The sequence below is a fragment of the Garra rufa genome, chromosome 10, assembly GCF_049309525.1.
Source record: "Garra rufa chromosome 10, GarRuf1.0, whole genome shotgun sequence".
Taxonomy (NCBI): Eukaryota; Metazoa; Chordata; class Actinopteri; order Cypriniformes; family Cyprinidae; genus Garra; species Garra rufa.
In genome coordinates this window covers 39,028,120-39,041,363 of record NC_133370.1, presented here as the reverse complement: position 1 = coordinate 39,041,363, position 13,244 = coordinate 39,028,120, and the positions used below count along the sequence as shown (strand labels likewise).

The window sequence follows — 13,244 nt, the reverse complement described above, 5'->3', positions numbered from 1 at the left end:
GTAAAAAGGGATCAAAGGGATCTAAACTATCCCAGCCGAGGAAGAAGAGTCTTATGTAGCGAAACGATCTGTTATTTTCAAAAACAATTACAGTTTATATACATTTTACCTCAAATGCTCGTCTTGTCTAGCTCTGCGTGAACTCTGTGTATTCCGGTTCAAGGAAGTTAGGGTAGGTCTTAAAACTCCCATCTCAATCTCAAAATCGCCCTACACCCCTGCAGAAGAACCAACCCAGTGTTTACAAAGCTACTTGAAAAAAGTAATCTGATTACGTAACTTGCGTTACCTGTAATGCATTACCCTCAACACTATATTTCAATTAGAACTGCATTATTCATATACTTTATTTTAGGGATGCACCGATATGAATCGGTCGATAATGCTTGCGCGTTTTGTCAGTAAAGCCGGTTCTGTAATCAGCGGTAAATGCCATCAGGTGCGTGATTTCACGTTGAGCCGTATATACTACACACAGCCGTTGTTTACCTGCGCAAATCAATGTTCATTATCAGTGTGAATGTGCGCAGCTCGTCAGTGAACAACGGCTGTGTGTAGTATATACGGCTCAACGTGAAATCACGCACCTGATGGTATTTACCGCTGATTACAGAACCGGCTTTACTGACAAAACACGCAAGTGATCGGTCGATACATATCGGTGCATCCCTACTTTATTTATTACCTGGAGATGACTCCAGGTAAAAACAAACATAAATTATACATAGTCGCGATTGTGTGTTTATTGTCTTTACATTTCATCAGTCAAAATGTTTCTGCTTTTGATTCAGCAATGATGCCTTTGTCCATTTTACAGATTTCCTGACACTTCCTAAGTTATTACTTCTATGAGTCAGTTTTGGACTTTCTGCGCAGGAGCGCCTTCCGGCTTTGAGTATGAATGAAACGTACTCTGCATGAGAGTGTTTAGCACTCCATAATGTTCACATTGACTCATTTTGGATAAATAAAACATCAGGTTATAATTATTAAAAAATGTTTGGGGATGAATTTCAGTTGTATTAAAAGTGGGCATATTAACTTGGGCATATTCTACGCCCATGTTAAAAGTGGAGGATAGAATCTCAAAGCAGGAACGAACTGGTCATTGTAAGTCTTTTCCGAAGAATTTTGTAGTAACTTGCTAAAGAAACCAATGCTCACACCCTCCTCAAGAAAGATTAACATTTAAAAACGTGTGAACAGACAGTAATGATTTTTTCTTCCGTATATTGCAACAAGTTTTACATGACTCAGGTTCTTGGTGTTAAACCTGTAGTGTGAGTGCATGGGAACGCACATTAGAAAGAACATTCAGCACACCTACATCCAGCGGCAAGAAAAAAGACTCACACAATTACGTCATATCTGCCGAAGAACATAGTTACTGAAGTTGAGCCAGCCAAGGTAAAGCCACACCTTACCTTTGCCGACATGACACTAAGCCAGATTGCTAAGGAAGTGAGCCAGCTCAAGCTTTTACGATGAAACAAGTGACGTTAGGTACCTCTGGCCATGATTTCTTCATCACATGCTACAGTATCGTCTGTATGAACAGAAAACATCCTACTGTCTGAGGACGTCAGATGTTTTGTGCAACATCCAGTAAAATCAACCTGTCATCTGCTTCAGCCTTTATTCTGCCTGTGGCCGACACAGGAAATGAGTAATTCCATATCGGCCGTCCTAGATAACACCGTTAAGGCTCTGTTTATGAATTTATCTTCTCCAGTGTGTAGGCGGCGGGCTGATGGCTTGACTCTGGGCTAAGAAACACACTTTTATTGCAGTAGGAGCAAAGCAGAGCTGAGGGAACCTGTTTTCTCTTGCTCAGTTTTTCCTACTAAGCTGTTCCTCAACAGAAGCACTGTTCTGTTTTTCAGAACTACTTACTACTTTTGCCCACTTGCTTTAACTGGGCAAACATTTCCACAGTTTATAAGGCATAAAATTAAGTTTACATGTGATATTTTATTTGAATGCTATTACAGAAGTTTTCAAATATGAGTCCTTCCGAGGAAACCCTTCATAAAATAAAATGGCAGTATATGTAATATCAAATAACACACTAAATTAAAAGTATTTATTCAAAAGTACATTATAATACAAACATTTCCCACAACTTCCTTAGAATCCTTTTGAGACCCATTGGAGGAACCTCAATCTTAGTTAATCTCAGTTGTAAACCACTGATATACCTTGAGTTCAACTGTGCAATTACTGTATACTGTAGATCCTTCTAAACCAGTGAAGTTCATTCCTAACTTGTCACACATTGGCATTCGTCAGGACCCCTTGGAGTCACTTTTAAACACTCTAGGTACCCTTTTAGCACCATTTTTCAGGGTACACTATTACTTCTTGTTTGTCAGATCCAGATGCAGGAATTTATTTTTATATCTGTGACCCTGGACCACAAAACTTCATGATGAAGTCCAAATGATGTTCTTAGCAGTGCACATTACTAATCATAAATCAAGTTTTGATATATTTATGGTAGGAAATGTCAACATGTACAAAATATCTTCATGGAACATGATCTTTACTTAATATCCTAATGAAATTCTAATGACATCAATGGTTTTTGGCACAAAAGCAAAATCGATAATTTTGACCCATACAATACAATATATTGTTGGCTATTGCTACAAATATACCTGTGCGACTTACAACTGGTTTTGTGGTCCAGGGTCCATGTATTAATACCTTCAAGGATATTTTTGAGCACCTAACCTTAGCTTTACCCGAAACCTAGGCACTTCTTTACAATATAAAACACATAACAGGCAGATAAAAGTATCGTCAGAAGTATTTATTGCAAGAACTATATGCAGTCCTATCCCATTTAAAAGATAAATCTGGTCAGCGCCAATTGCCTCGTGGGCAGTACGTCGACATGCAGCACTGTTGTGCTTCGGGCGTCCCGTGTTGGAGTCCGGGCTTGTGGACCTTTCCTGATCCCATCCCCTCTCTCTCCCACTTAATTTCCTGTCCTATCAATAAAAGGCAAAATTAAATCTTAAAAAAAAGAAGATAAATATGAACATTTGCATAGCACAGTTGGTCACTAACACACAAGAGCCAATGGTATTTCACAATCACAATGTATGTTGTGTATTTTTCCCATTTTTGTATATTGTTATTTCCTATTTACTTATCCTAATTTTGTTCTCTTTACTATCTGTGTCTTGCCTTGTCAGTGTCATTCTGTTTGTCCTGAAAGCTTCTGTAACCAAAACAAATTCCTTGTATGTGTAAACATACCTGGCAATAAAACTATTTATGATTCTGATTACAACCTGACGTAAGGCTTCAAGTGGCATTTTTGAATGTCTTTATAATTTGAACATTATGGCTGGAGACGGTGATCGCTTTTGAGTTTGTTCCACATACAAATTAATTGTTTGCCCTCTAAACATGTTAAATACAGTTGAGGTCAAAAGTTTGCATACACCTTTTTTGCAAAATGTTATTTATTTTACTAAAATAAGAGGGATCATACAACATGCATGTTATTTTTTATTTAGTACTGACCTAAATAAGATGTTTCACATAAAAGACGTTTACATATATTCCACAAGAGAAAATAATAGTTGAATTTACAAAAGTGGCCCCATTCAAAAGTTTACATATGTTTGATTCTTAATACTGTGTTGTTACTTGAATGATCCACAGCAAACCAAATGCCCTAAAATGAAAGAAGCCAGGATATGACCACGGGCTTGTCCTGTGATTGAGTAAATGCATGAACCATAGTTTCAGTTTTGAAATGTGTCACACTTGGAACTACTTTTATGTAACCAATATGTTATCTACATGAGTTTGTAGTTGTTTTTACTCAGAGTAATAGTTCACCCAGAAATAATTATGGTTATCATTTACTCACACTAATGTTTTTCTAAAACTGTATTAATTTCAGTTATTTTGAAACATACAATTCAAGTTTGGACCCCATTGATTTTCATTCTACAGACTGTTCTGCAGAAGAAAGAATGATGTAAGGTTGAGTAAATGACAGATTTTTTTCATGTTTCATTGTTTCGTTAATGCATTTTTAAGCACCTTTTTGAGACTTCTGTCACTCAGTTGTTTACAAGCTTAAGCTTTTCCTTCAAGACTAGGCACGTTAAAGAATGCGACCCAACAACCTCACAACAGCGAGTATTGCCCCTACCCCATGTCAACACCTCATCAAAGTTACAATACTATGAGTTTTTCTAAGAAGTCTTGGAGGAGTGAATTCTGTAATTGTGTTGTACAGTTGATCCATTCAGTGTTTATAGAGAGAGACGCTTACTGTACGTGTGACTATAAAGCTCCGTTCCTCAAGACCTGGTCTTCTTGTCTCAAGCAGGCTCCACTAAACCGTCAAAATGCATTTTAAAGGTGGAGTGTAGTTTATCCTAAAACTAGAAACAACTTTGACCTGAGACTCAATGAGTTCTTTGGCCTCTGTTATCTAAGCCTATTAAAGGTCTGAATTGCCACCCACACAACAACGCTTTCTACCACTGACTAGTGAATTTGTTCTCAACTGGTTCAGGACCCAGAGTTAACCTGTGGTGATCAACACAGCAATAAAATCTCTTTAACCCTTAAATGCATAAATGTTTCACCACTCATTATTACATATTCGGGTCTTTAGTGACCCGGACCTACTGTATATATCCAGCACAGATGGATCTCTAACTTCTGCAATAGCAAAAAAACTCTCTTGATATTTTAAGAACAATTACAGAAGAATTAAATAAAGCATATTTCGTTACCTTTTGAAACTTAGAAGGGATCAGTTTGAGCATCGATCGCCATCATCCTCATAACGCACTTCCATAGTACATTCAGCATCTGGCTGATATTCGTGATCTCAACCATAATCTTAAAACTATCCTTTTCAATGACTTCAAAGTCAATATTTTTGGCATTTATATTTTACTGTGTACAGTAATTGCTCTGCAGTAAAGCCATTCAAACCAGTTCCATTTTTGCAGATGATATTCTTTTGTTTAATGTCTGCGATAGTTTTGAGTGAAACATCACGTCATTATTGTCTATTACTAACAGTGCCACCTCGAGGAATGAAGGGGAAATGCACATATTGAGTCATCAGATATTTACATATTTTTGAGCACGAAAAATATACTTATACTATTACACACCACGGGTCTCTAGTGACCCTATACACTTTTTACAAAAAAAATAATAATCAGAAAACAGACATTCTTTATATTTTGTTATTTTTTTCTAGTTATATTGTTTATAATGAATAGATAGAGGAATACTAAGAAAGCTGAAGTCAAACTTGAAAAAATGAAGAAGGGAGAGAGTAAAATCTACATTGAAATGTAATAAATCAGCATAAACGTCATAGGCCCAACAGTATGCTAAATTATTCCCAACCAATAATTCACCATATAAAAAGCTCTGTGGTTACCACTAAGCATATTTATACTAGTTGCAAGTGACCCCATATTTAAAGTAGTTTGAGTCCTATTCAGACAGTAATTGTTTCTCATGGGGACGTAAGCTTTTTTCAACATTTACAGGGGTTAGTCAGTGATTTTATTGCCGTCCGAATCCAGAATGTCTGTGTTTTTCTCCCACCACCCCTGTAAAATTCCTGGCTGAAATACATATTGTTTTTTGATAAACACCAAGGTCGTGTGGTCATTAAATTGACGTCCGAATCCAAAGTTTCAAGAAGAAAAGGACCAACACTACTGTAGTGTATTATTTACTCATCCTTCATGCATCCTAGGTGTATATGACTTCCTTCTTTCAGATGAATGCAATCGGAGTTTTATTAAAAAAAATCCTGGCACTCCCAAGCTTTAGAACGGCATAGACTGGTGTTTCTCTCCATCAGTCCAAAACAAGTCCAATAAAGTGCATCGATCCATAACAAAAAGTGCCTCACATGGCTCCGGGGGGTCAGTAAACCGATGTGTTTTTGTAAGAAAAATATCCATATTTAAAACGGATGAATCACTTTAATCTAGCTTGCGCTAACAGTTGTACACGGAACCTGTTGCTTTAGGAAGAGGTGCGGCAGGGCTAAAATGCCCTCTAAGCTGTTCACCAATCGCAACGCAGTGGGACTGCTAACCAATCACAACACATTTCATTTTTCAGAAGGCGGGCCTTCATTAAAGCCGGAACTAATTGAGCCATTTGGTGGGGAGAAAGCTATTGTAATAATTATGTGAAAAATAATGCGTTTTTCGAACCACCAAGCATGAAAGCATGTTGTAGTGCACCCCAAAACAAAATAACGACTTTGTAAAAGAGCATAATAGGACCCCTTTAATAACAAAAAAAAAAAAGAAAGTGCAGAAAAGCATGTAAACATTTGAAATGGCTCCTTATTATGGCAGCAACAGGTTTGCAATATCATTTCAAACCTTAAGGGGAGAAAGAAAACTGTAGTAGATCAAGAGTATTTGTATTGAGGTTACTCTGTCTGTCATATACAGTACAGACCCAAAGTTTGGACACACCTTCTCATTCAAAGAGTTTTCTTTATTTTCATGACTATGGAAATTGTAGATTCACACTGAAGGCATCAAAACTATGAATTAACACATGTGGAATTACATTTAATTCTAGAAAATATTTCATTCTATATATAGTATATAAACTTCTGCACAACACAACTGATGGTCCCAACCCCATTTATAAGGCAAGAAATTCCACTTATTAAACCTGACAGGGCACACCTGTGAAGTAAAAACCATTTCAGGTGACTACCTCTTGAAGCTCATCAAGAGAATGCCAAAAGTGTGCAAAGCAGTAATCAAAGCAAAAGGTGGCTACTTTGAAGAACCTAGAATATGACATATTTTCAGTTGTTTCACACTTTTTTGTTATGATATAATTCCACATTTGTTAATTCATAGTTTTGATACCTTCAGTGTGAATCTACAATTTTCATAGTCATGAAAATAAAGAAAACTTTGGTTCAAAGGTGTGTCCAAACTTTTGGTCTGTACTGTATGTCTCATCTAACATGCTAATTTCCTTCAAATCCGTGCTCACCCATTGAAGCTAATCAAGTGATGTTTTAGGAAGTCACTTATGACTGGGTCTGTCTTCTGTTACACAGTAACTTAATTATTGCATACGCAATAATGTAATTCTTCACAATTTTACAGTCTGATGCGTCTATTAGTGGAAACTGTGAAGATGTTTGTCTCATTGGGAATATCTTGTGGTGCCAAAGAGGAGTTGTTGATGACTAATTCTGTCATTCATCATTGGCATCTCACAGTTTTGGTTGCTTTAATTCTATTTTTGCCTTTTAGTCTGAATCATAACATCTCTGGAGCAATATAGAACAGACTGAGTAAATGTAGTAGTAGTTTTTCCCAAAAGAGTGTGTGAGAAAGAGTGCTCAGAGCATTCAGAGGAGCTCACTGCCACGAGCACTATTTATGTTGACCCACCACAGAGTCTTTCCGTTGCCGCTCAGAGCACTTAAAACAAACGCCTACCTTCGCTGAATTCTGACTGGTTCATTAGCTGCAAAAGACACCTACATGCATAAGATTGGCTCTAGCAGCCTCATTTGATTTATTACAATCATTTTAGTCCTTTATGTATTTAACACAGATTTTGCAATTGCTTGGCCAGAGCCTAGACCTGCGGTTTGACTTGACAATTGCCGTCTATAGACGCTCTCCTTCTAATTTGTGTAATTGGAACAAACTTGCATTGCAAAATAGGCTAGAATTCCACAACTGTGAAATACATTTAAGAAGGCTTGAGACTATAATTGTTGCTACACTGTGTATAAAGCATTGATACATTGATTTGAATACTAATGTACATATTGTTTTATTATTTTCTTAAAAATGTTCTTATTAGTCTCTTACATGCAGTTATTTGATCAAATAAAGTAAAACTTATTATGAAATATTATTACGGTTTCAAATAACTGATTTCTATTTGAATATAATTTAAAATGGAATTTATTCCTGTGATAACAAAGCTGATTTTCAGCACATGACCCTTTAGAAGTCATAATTAATTTTTAATATGCTGATTTTGTGTTCAAGAAACATTTTTTCTTATTACTATCAATGTTGAAACTCTGCAAAAAACGCTTTTCTTACTTAGATTTTTTGAATGCACTGAAAGGATGCACTAAATAAAAGTGACAGTAAAGACTTACTTATTACTTAACTTTATTATTATAATATAAAGGTTTTTATTGCAAATAAATGTTCTTTTGTACTTTCAATGCATCAAAGAATCCTTAAATTCTTAAAATAGAAAATATCTTAATATTATACAAAAAAAATCCTCATAAAAACTACGCTGCACAAGCACTTCACTGCAAAAAATGATTTTCTTACCTAATTTTTTTGTCTTGTTTCCAACCAAAGTATCAAAATATAATTGTCTTGTTTTCAGAAGAAAAAAAAAATCTAAATTAAGTGTGTTTTTGCTTGCTTGTTTTCTGTTTAAAATAAGATTATTCTTTTTCTTACCCCATTGGCAGATTATTTTGCTTGTTCTAAGCAAAAACTCACTTAATTTTGACTTGTTTTGTTCTGAAAAGAAAAATAATAATAATAATTTTACTCGTCTAGAAAATCCTTCTTGATTTATGAATATTTCATATTACAATAAAAAAACAAAGCAGTGAAGTGCTTGTGCAACATAGTATTTATAAGGATGTTTTTTGCATAATATGAAGACATTTTCTAACTTTTTTAAGAAATTAAGGATTTTTTGATGCATTGAAAGTACAAAAGAACATTTAAACATATGAAAGTCTTTACTGTGACCTTTATTCAGTGTATCCTTTCTGAATAAAAGTATTGTTTTCTGTCTCATGTCTTCATTATTAAATGAATAAAGTGATTTCAGTGTTTTCAAAACCATATTCAAAGGTATTTGGTTGGGTGGTTTTACGTTTAATTTAATTTATTGGTAATTTAATTCAAACAAAAATAATGAAAACTTAATCACCACCAGATAACATTTTTGCTTCTTGGGATTTGCTGTTACTTGTACTTTTTCAGATGGATTTAATTGTGCTTTCTTTCTCTCTGTGTGTTTAAGTGTGTCAGGGAGCGAACAACAAACTGGCTCTTCTGGGAACAGTGGATGATCATTATCAGATTCTTGTAAAAATGTACAGCAACTGCACCGTCGTTCTGGAAAACCTGGAAATCACATATATGACAGAAAAACATGACTTGTCTTTTCTCACGGTATGATATTTCCATTTTCAAACACTATAAATGATTCTATTTTACTGTTACCTTAGTGTTTGGTTGTATTAGAAGTCATCTGTACACGTTGTTTTTAGCATGTTGCTAATTTTAGTTTATATTTGTCTTTGTATTTTGTGTTGTTCCTGATTTTTGGGGGGTTTAGAGCATCCAAGAAGTTGGTGGCTATGTTCTTATTGGGATCAACTCGGCCCCCAGCATCCCCCTTGAGAATCTGCGCATTATTCGTGGCCACTCTCTTTATGAAGACAAATATGCTTTGGCTGTCCTCCTCAACTCCAACAACAGTATCGGACAAGGCGTGAACCAGTTACCACTGACTAGCTTAACTGGTATGTTGTTATATAAAACTGTTCTTTGTGTGTTTTTTTGTGTGTGTCCTTTTAAATAGTTATATCAAATGCTTCAAAACGTCTCGGGTTACGTATGTAACCTTAGTTCCCTGAGGGAACGAGACGTTACATACATACGGAACTAAGGTTACATAAGTAACCCGATACGTTCCCTTCCGGGAACTCGAGCCGCGTCAGAAACGCTATGGGGAACGAGATGTCAAAGCCCCCATAATTTCCAAAGCCCTGCCTAGTGTCTGCTAGGACAAGGGTAGAAGAAAGTTGTGTCTGGTGGACCTTGCCAGAGCACGGGAAGAGCCATTGTCTAGTATTCCACGGACAAGAGGGCATGTGATCCTCGGCCCTCGGGCACACGAGGAAGGTAGTAGACCCCTGTCTGATCGCCAGCCAGAGCCAGAGGTACTCCTCGGCCCTCAGGCGCATGAGGAGTCTTAGTCCTTTGTCTGGGAGTAGCCAGAACAAGAGGGACCGAAATAACCATTGTCTAGTGTTCCACGGACAAGAGGGTATGTGTGGTCCCTGGCCCTCAGGCCCATGAGGGGAAAGGTAGTCCTTTGTCTGGGGTATTGCCAGAACAAGAGGGACTGAAGGACTCGGCCTGGTAACCCTGCCAGGACACGAGGGGAATAAGCCATTGTCTAGTATTCCACGGACAAGAGGGCACTATGATCCTCGGCCATCAGGCACACGAGGCAAAGGGTCACACCTCTGCCTGGTAGCCAGCCAGTGCAGGAGGTACTCCTCGGCCCTCAGGCACACGAGGAAAGGTGACACGCCTCTGCCTGGTAGCCAACCAGCGCAGGAGGTACTCCTCGGCCCTCTGGCGCATGAGGAGTCTTAGTCCTTTGTCTGGGAGAAGCCAGAACAAGAGGGACTGAATAAACTCGGCCTGGTAACCCTGCCAGGACACGAGGGGAATAAGCCATTGTCTAGTATTCCACGGACAAGAGGGCAGTAAGAACCTCGGCCCTCAGGCACACGAGGATAGTAGTGGACCTCTGCTTGGTCGCCAGCCAACGCAGGAGGTACTCCTCGGCCCTCTGGCGCACGAGGAGTCTTAGTCCTTTGTCTGGGAGAAGCCAGACCAAGAGGGACTGAATAAACTCGGCCTGGTAACCCTGCCAGGACATGAGGGGAATAAGCCATTGTCTAGTATACCACGGACAAGAGGGCAATATGATCCTCGGCCCTCAGGCAAGCGAGGATGCAATTCTCTACCACTGCCTGTCATGTTTGACCCATCGCAGGGGAGAAATACTCCTCGGCCCTCAGGCACTCGAGGAGAGGATGGCGAAAGGACTTCTCTGCGCCTTGAGAAATCTCCTCCTGGCTAAGGAGGGGGCTGACTCTCTAGACTTAGCCTGCTAAGTCGAGAGGACGAAGGAGCCTGGAGTGGCTCTGAGGTCGAGTTCATAGAACCTGACAAACGTCAGGGGCGAGGACCAACCCGCAGCACTGCAGATGTCCTGTATTGGGACACCTGCCATGAGAGCTTTAGAGGCAGACAAGCCTCGAGTAGAGTGAGCCTTGACTCCCAGAGGAGATGGGAGACCAGAGGACTCGTAAGCGGTAGAAATGGCATCTACGATCCATCTACATTTACATTTACATTTATTCATTTAGCCGACGCTTTTATCCAAAGCGACTTACAATTGGGAATACAACAAGTGATTCATCCTAAGGAGGCAGATCAACATAGGAAGTGCTCAAAAATACCATATATCAGGCGTTGTTAGAAGAGTGCAGGCTAGAAGGAGAAGATCAAGAAAGAGAGGAAAAACAGGCTAGAAGGGAGGATTTTTTTTTTTTTTTTTTTTTTTTTTTTTATTGAGTCAGATAGTGTCGAAAAAGATGGGTTTTCAGCAGTCGTTTGAAAGCTGTTAAGGAGTCTGCATTCCGGATAGGTGTGGGAAGATCATTCCACCAGGCAGGAACGTTGAACGAGAATGTTCTGGACAGTGATTTAATACCTCTCTGTGGTGGTACAATGAGGCGTCTTTCACTAGAGGATCTCAGTCTTCTGGAAGGAGTGTAGATGTGTAGTAGTGAATGGAGGTAGGCAGGTGATGATCCGGTGGCTGTCCTATAGGCCAGCATCAGTGTCTTGAATTTGATGCGTGCTGTAACCGGTAGCCAGTGAAGGGATATGAAGAGAGGTGTGACATGGGCCTTTTTGGGCTCGTTGAAGACCAGTCGTGCTGCTGCATTCTGAATCATTTGTAGAGGCTTGATTGTACATGCTGGAAGACCAGCTAAAAGAGCATTGCAGTAGTCCAGCCTGGAAATGACCAGGGCCTGGACGAGGAGTTGTGTAGCATGCTCTGTTAGGAAGGGCCTGATCTTTCTGATGTTGTACAATGCAAACCTGCAAGATCGAGCGGTCTTAGCAATGTGATCTTTGAAAGTCAGTTGGTTGTCAAAGATAACACCCAGATTTCTGGCTGAAGTTGATGGGGTAATTGTTGATGAACCTAGCTGGATGGAGAAGTCATGCTGTAGAGATGGAGTGGCAGGAAAGATAAGGAGTTCCGTCTTTGCTAGGTTGAGCTGTAAATGGTGTTCCTTCATCCATGCAGAGATATCCGCCAGGCAACCTGAGATCCGTGCAGCTACCGATGGATCGTCTGGTTTGAAAGAAAGATAGAGCTGTGTGTCATCAGCATAGCAATGGTAGGAGAAGCCATGTGCCTGTATGATGGGGCCCAGAGATGTAGTGTATATGGAGAAGAGGAGAGGTCCAAGAACTGAACCCTGAGGAACCCCAGTGACCAGTTGATGAGTTTTGGATACCTCGCCTCCCCAGGCCACTCTGAAAGACCTACCAGAGAGGTAGGATTTGAACCAGCGAAGTGAAGTCCCTGTAATACCCAGCATTGAGAGGGTGGACAGGAGGATCTGGTGATTCACAGTGTCAAAAGCTGCAGATAGGTCCAGCAAGATGAGTACCGATGATTTGGACTCAGCTTTTGCCGTCCGCAAGGCTTCAGTGACAGACAGTAGCGCAGTCTCAGTTGAATGGCCGCTTCTGAACCCTGATTGGTTAGAGTCCAGTAGATTGTTCTGTGAGAGGAATAAGGATAGCTGGTTGAAAACAGCCCGTTCCAGTGTTTTTGCTATGAATGGAAGGAGGGAGACAGGTCTGTAGTTGTCTATGAGTGAAGAGTTAAGTGTAGGTTTTTTGAGAAGTGGGGTTACCCGGGCCTGCTTAAATGAAGTAGGAAAAGTGCCTGTGAGAAGAGATGTGTTGATGATGTGTGTGAGCGCCGGTAGGATTGTAGGGGAGATTGCTTGGAGAAGGTGTGAGGGGATAGGATCTAGAGGACATGTCGTCGGATGGCTGGAGAGGAAAAGTTTGGTTACTTCTGCCTCCGAGCAAGGACAGAAGGAGAAGTGGGGGGTTCCAGCCGTGATTGTGGTCAATTTTAGTTCCTGTATGTGTGGAGCTGAGAACTTATTATTGATCGATGTAGTTTTGTCTGTAAAAAATGTGGCGAAATCATCAGCTGTTATAGAAGTTGTGGGAGGTGGTGGAGGGGGACAAAGCAGTGTATTAAATGTTTTGAAAAGGTTGCGTGCGTCCGGGGAATTGTTGATCCTGTTGTGGAAGTATGAAGATTTGGCTGTATGTACTTGGGTAGCGAAAGATGAGAGCATA

General features: G+C 39.5%; 1 protein-coding gene across 1 annotated transcript in view; it reads left to right on the top strand.

Annotated features, from left to right (window-relative positions):
* Nucleotides 1-13,244, top strand: part of egfra (epidermal growth factor receptor a (erythroblastic leukemia viral (v-erb-b) oncogene homolog, avian)) — a 99,004-nt gene that overhangs the window by 46,731 nt on the left and 39,029 nt on the right. The window contains exons 2-3 of the mRNA XM_073849794.1: nucleotides 9,064-9,215; nucleotides 9,382-9,568. Coding sequence (XP_073705895.1) covers nucleotides 9,064-9,215; nucleotides 9,382-9,568 — 339 coding nt within the window. The remainder of the gene's footprint in view (nucleotides 1-9,063; nucleotides 9,216-9,381; nucleotides 9,569-13,244) is intronic.